This window comes from Cavia porcellus, unplaced genomic scaffold (assembly GCF_034190915.1).
Source record: "Cavia porcellus strain 051 isolate PalLab524CR breed Dunkin Hartley unplaced genomic scaffold, mCavPor4.1 scaffold_8, whole genome shotgun sequence".
In the NCBI taxonomy this organism is placed as follows: domain Eukaryota; kingdom Metazoa; phylum Chordata; class Mammalia; order Rodentia; family Caviidae; genus Cavia; species Cavia porcellus.
Window position 1 is genome coordinate 60,721,025 of NW_026947491.1, and position 4,862 is coordinate 60,725,886.

The 4,862-nt window shown below is 35.6% G+C and overlaps 1 protein-coding gene across 1 annotated transcript; it reads right to left on the bottom strand.

Moving 5' to 3' along the window:
• Positions 1–305: 305 nt before the first annotated feature.
• Positions 306–4,226, bottom strand: Ifng (interferon gamma). The gene is given in 4 exon segments (NM_001172874.1): positions 306–993; positions 2,461–2,649; positions 2,744–2,812; positions 4,045–4,226. Coding segments are annotated over 4 exon segments (501 nt in total). The 5' UTR covers positions 4,159–4,226; the 3' UTR covers positions 306–864.
• Between the last annotated feature and the right edge of the window lie 636 nt (positions 4,227–4,862).

The following is a 4,862-nucleotide window of genomic DNA, read 5'->3' on the forward strand; positions in this document are numbered from 1 at the left end:
GAAAGCCAATAAATTACTAGCAAATGAAAACATCACATTGAAAAGAGCCTAAGGCAGCCCGGAGATTTAGTTCGGCAGCATAAGCACCTGCCTGGCGATTGTGACATCATGAGTTCGATCTACAGTATATATATTTTTAAAAACCTAATGCAATGCAGAGATTTCCATTGCTGTCTAAAAATTACTGTATTCCTTCTTAAGTATTCCTAAATATGTAGTTTATTCACCCAGGTCCTCACAAAGAACAATCTGACATAACATGAGTGTTTGTAAAATTATATTTTATTTATATATATTAGAAATCAATAAACTAAACAAGTGAGGTAATTTCCATTTGAGTTCAATCACAGTTGTCAGCAATATTTAGAAGCACCAGATGTGACATTTCCTGAGATGCTGTGTTTTTACCAGGGTACCAGGCCATTTCGCCTGACATATTCAAGTGCTGTCTGCCAGGCCATTAAAGCACTGGCTCAGAATGCAGAGATGTTCTCAAATAGGCAGCAACCAGATGGTGTTATTTAATCTATAAGTATTTCTTGTATCATCAAGTGAAATAAATGCACAACCCTCAGGGTCTTGCTCAGGTCAGCTGCTTAGCTGGCCCCTGAGACAGAACTGGATCATCACATGGTCTTGTTACTTAATCAGAAAGGATAAAGGACAAGAAGAACAATGACAGGATTCAGGAATTATAAATAATACATATATTAATAGATAATAGATATTCATTTTCATTACATTAAACTTACTATTAAATACTTCTTTGATTAATGAGTAAAAATATATTCTCCATATAAATAATTTTAAATATTAATAAATAGGTTTGATTTAAAAATTCAAATATTATAGGCAGAATGACTCTTATTTGGATGCTCTCCGGCTCTGAAACAGCATCTGAGTCCTTCTTCGTTTCCTCTGGTTCGGTGACAGGTCATCTATCACTTTTTTGAGTTCAATGATCGCTTGGCGCTGGACATGCTCGTCATTGACCTAAGGTAAAACAAAGAGAAAAATTAATTTCAGGAATGTGAGCCATCAAGATAGTCTCCTTTCAGTATTATTATCAATGAAAATGGAAGCATTTCTTTTTAAAAGGTGACTCTGAGTAGTAATATATTATTATACAATATTCACTTTTTAATCAGTTAAGGCTACAATGATAAATTGCCAGTTTCATCATAATGTGGTGAGATACATCATATGTCCTTAACTTTAGTGCTACAGAACTTTCAAAATTATACAATGAAATAAGCCCTGAAGCCAAGTGTTGGGAGAAGAAAGGGTAGCATTGAGTTCTGTGCATGCAGTAGCTTTGAATCTGTCATCAAGGCCTTAGAGACTTATCTAGGACTGAAAAGCAAGCCAAGACAGCACTGGATCAGAATCAAGTGCTTCCTCAGTCTCTGGCCTATGACCCAGGAAAATCTGGTGCCATCTCCCTTTTTTGTCACTGGCAACTTACACAAGACAAGACAGAAGCAGATCCAGGTATAGTGAAAGCCGAGCACAAATCCTCAGGTGCACAAGCCATAACAAGAACCAGGACCCTCTCATTTGAGCCCATTTATTTCTAAGCCAAAGTCAAAGGATTTTGGAGGGTTTGTCTTATAGATGAAGTTTGGAAAACATAATGCCTTTATGCTTTAAACTTATCATGCATATTCTAAAACCCTTAATTTAAGGACTCAAGACAGTTTCATAAGATAAAAATGATAAGCCTAGGGATTTCTCCAGCTGAGATGATTAGAATCTAAAAGCTCATAAAACAATCCCTTAATAAGTTGTAAATTCTATTTACTTTCTCCTAAAAATAAAGAGCACTTTTAATTGGGCTACACATCAGAGGTGACCAGACAGCACAGTAAGATGACCTTGCTGCCTCTGCTCTCAAAATTTATACCTTTCTCTGCTCTCATTTTCCACTCGTGGCACTGCGAATTTTTAGAGCAAGGCAACAGTAGAATTTATGTAGTAACTCAAGAGGCTCCTTTTGAGATGAAGAAACTGACACCCAGCCAGGCATGTGATTCAGTTGATGCCACAGTACTTGATGGCCAAGTTAAGAGGAGAACAAATTTTCTCACCCCCTCCTACTGGTCTTTCCATTAAGACACATAACCTTTCCTCCAAAGCAAGAGAATTTCCATCACACAAGCAAGGAACCAAGAAAGAACTTCCTCTACTCCTTTCTCTACTTCCTCCTCACTGGATTTATCTGTTCACCTGTCTTCTGTGTCATAGTTTCAATCCCTGTTTTCCGAAATAACACATTTATTTTATTTCTGGATTGACTTGAAAAAAATCATCCAAAATATGCATGAAATTAGTAAGGAAAAATTGTAGCCATTTGTTCATTTCATAGCCTGAGCAAATGTTAAGTAGCTGGTTGCTGCTTCCTGAGAGTTAAATTCTGGGCAAAAGCTTCCACCATGAAATGAAAAATTGAAATATGCTCACCGAAATTTGAATCAGGTTTTTGAAAGCCTGCACCTTGTTGCTGCTGTTGTCTTTGAAGAACTTAGTAATGATTTGTTCCTTGATGGTGTTCATGCTATTTTGGACAGTCTGATTGTCTGTAAAATGTTTTTCAAAGAGTTTGAAGTAGAAGGAGACGATTTGGCTCTGAAATATTTTTCTTTCACTCTCCTTCGGAGAAAAAAAGCATAAAAAGAGTACATGTGAATTTATTCATCAGAAAATAAGCAACAGAAATACCAGCCAGATGGAATATTCAGCTTACCTCTTGGCAATTCTTCAAAATGCCTACAAAGAGCGTCCCATTGTCTCCTACATCTGAGTTATCTGCATTCTGAGAAAAAAAAAATTAGTCTATAAATTGTCCTAAAAATACTGTAAAGTTTCACTGAACTCAAATGCAGAAAACAGTCACTGATTTCCTTCTCAATCCTTCTGTTTTATTCTACCAGTAAATATTTCTAAAAGCTTTTACACTAGATTAAGCCAAGGACTACTGTCCTCTTTTAGCTTTCTTAGTTACTGGTGTGACCCTTAAATTGCAAAGTTACAAATGATCTCAATAAGGCTGGTGACATTTCTAGATGTCCACGTAACTACAGGTAGCAGTTTAAATACACACACACACACACACACACACACACACACACACACACACACTGTACCTTCAAGCTTAGGTAGGAAGGAAAAAACACTATAGCAAAACCATCCCACTAAAATATACTGCCTCCGTATGGTACAGAGTTCTATAATATCTACCTGTACCCTCCTGCAGGATATTATTATACATCTTTTAAAAGTAGTTCCAAATACATATGTATGAGAGATATCTAATTTGCATTGTAAGAATAAAATAAATTGTGAACACTTGAACATTATTATAAAATCTAAATATTGGACAAATAATAGATTATTTAAAATTCAAAAACTACTTGCATTAACCATGAAAAAGTTTAAAAAGAGACTTATAAAACAAAATATTTTAAAGCTCTGATCCAGAACCATCACTCTTAAGAAACCTCAGCAAGTGACTTTCTTCAGTAATACTTCATAGGTATTACACACAGAGCACTAAAATTTTGAAATCACTTCTTGAAGAAAACAGTTATAAGCCAAAACTTCAAAAACTTCACCTTCTTTAACTTTAATTGATAAATTCTTTCCTATTGATATTTTTACTACTAATGATGACCTTTTACTGTCACCTTCATAGTAGTCTAAGAAATCAGAAAGTAATAATAATTTTTTCAATATCGGACACTATTTGGCTTATTGTATCTGAATAAAGTTTTGCCACAAAATTATCAAAACCATTGTCCTTTACACCCATATCATGCTCATCTCTTGGAGGGTTCATGAATCTCCTCTCAATCTCTGTAGCAATTTAAGCAGACGGTTCAACAGTCTATAGATTATTTAATCAGGAAACATCCCACCAACAATCTGCAAACATTACATCTACTCAAAAGAACTATGGACTAAATGTGACAGCCTGTCAGGCACATAAGTCAACATTCAGTCATTTCCTTTCACCATAAGCAAGTATTATTAAAAGATCATACTTACAAAGTAGTTCTTTAGAATGCGTATTTCATTTGTAAATCTTGACTGGCAGTAGTAGCTAGAAAAACTCAAAATGATACAGAACTGAAGAGCCAAGATGGAACTTGTATACTTCATTGTTTCAGAGAGTTGGGCTAAAGAAGATGAAATCAGTAGCTCTTGTATTAAGTCGATCAGGTCCAAAGAACTTCACTGATCTTCCTTTTCTAGTGACTGATCTTCAGGTGATCAGAACAATGTACTGCATCTCCTGTTGCTTCTGATATTTATACCTAATTGAAGTCTCATCAGGATTACGTATTTTCACAAGTTTTTTTTTAAGATGAGATGGTGACAGATAGGCGGGGATGCAAGTTAGTTTGTATTAATAACTATGGTTTTGTGGCATTTTGGTGCTGTAGTTAGAGTTTCCTTTCAACTCTTTGGATCCTTTGACAGTGAGACAGACCCATTGTGCCCACTTGGGCCATTCTTGTGAGACCCTTTGAAAACACTTTTACTTCACACCATTCAGGGACTGGAAATTTTTCTGCATCTCCCCAATTTGCCCTTGTAGAGTTGACTCCTCATCCACAGAGCACATTGATCATTTGCTTGTGGTTGGGAACAAGTGAAAAAGGAAATTCTAGGGCCTCACAAACCTTCACAAAGAGGAAGCCTTTTAAAATTTTTCTTGCAAATGATCAGAAAGCAAGGAAAGAATATGGTTAAAAAACCAATGTGGTAAGGAAGCCCTTTATCAGAATTGCTTAGTAAAATCTCTACCATATGTTTCAAATTACTCTAGTCCAACATTGCCCAATAGATTTATAATGCAAGTC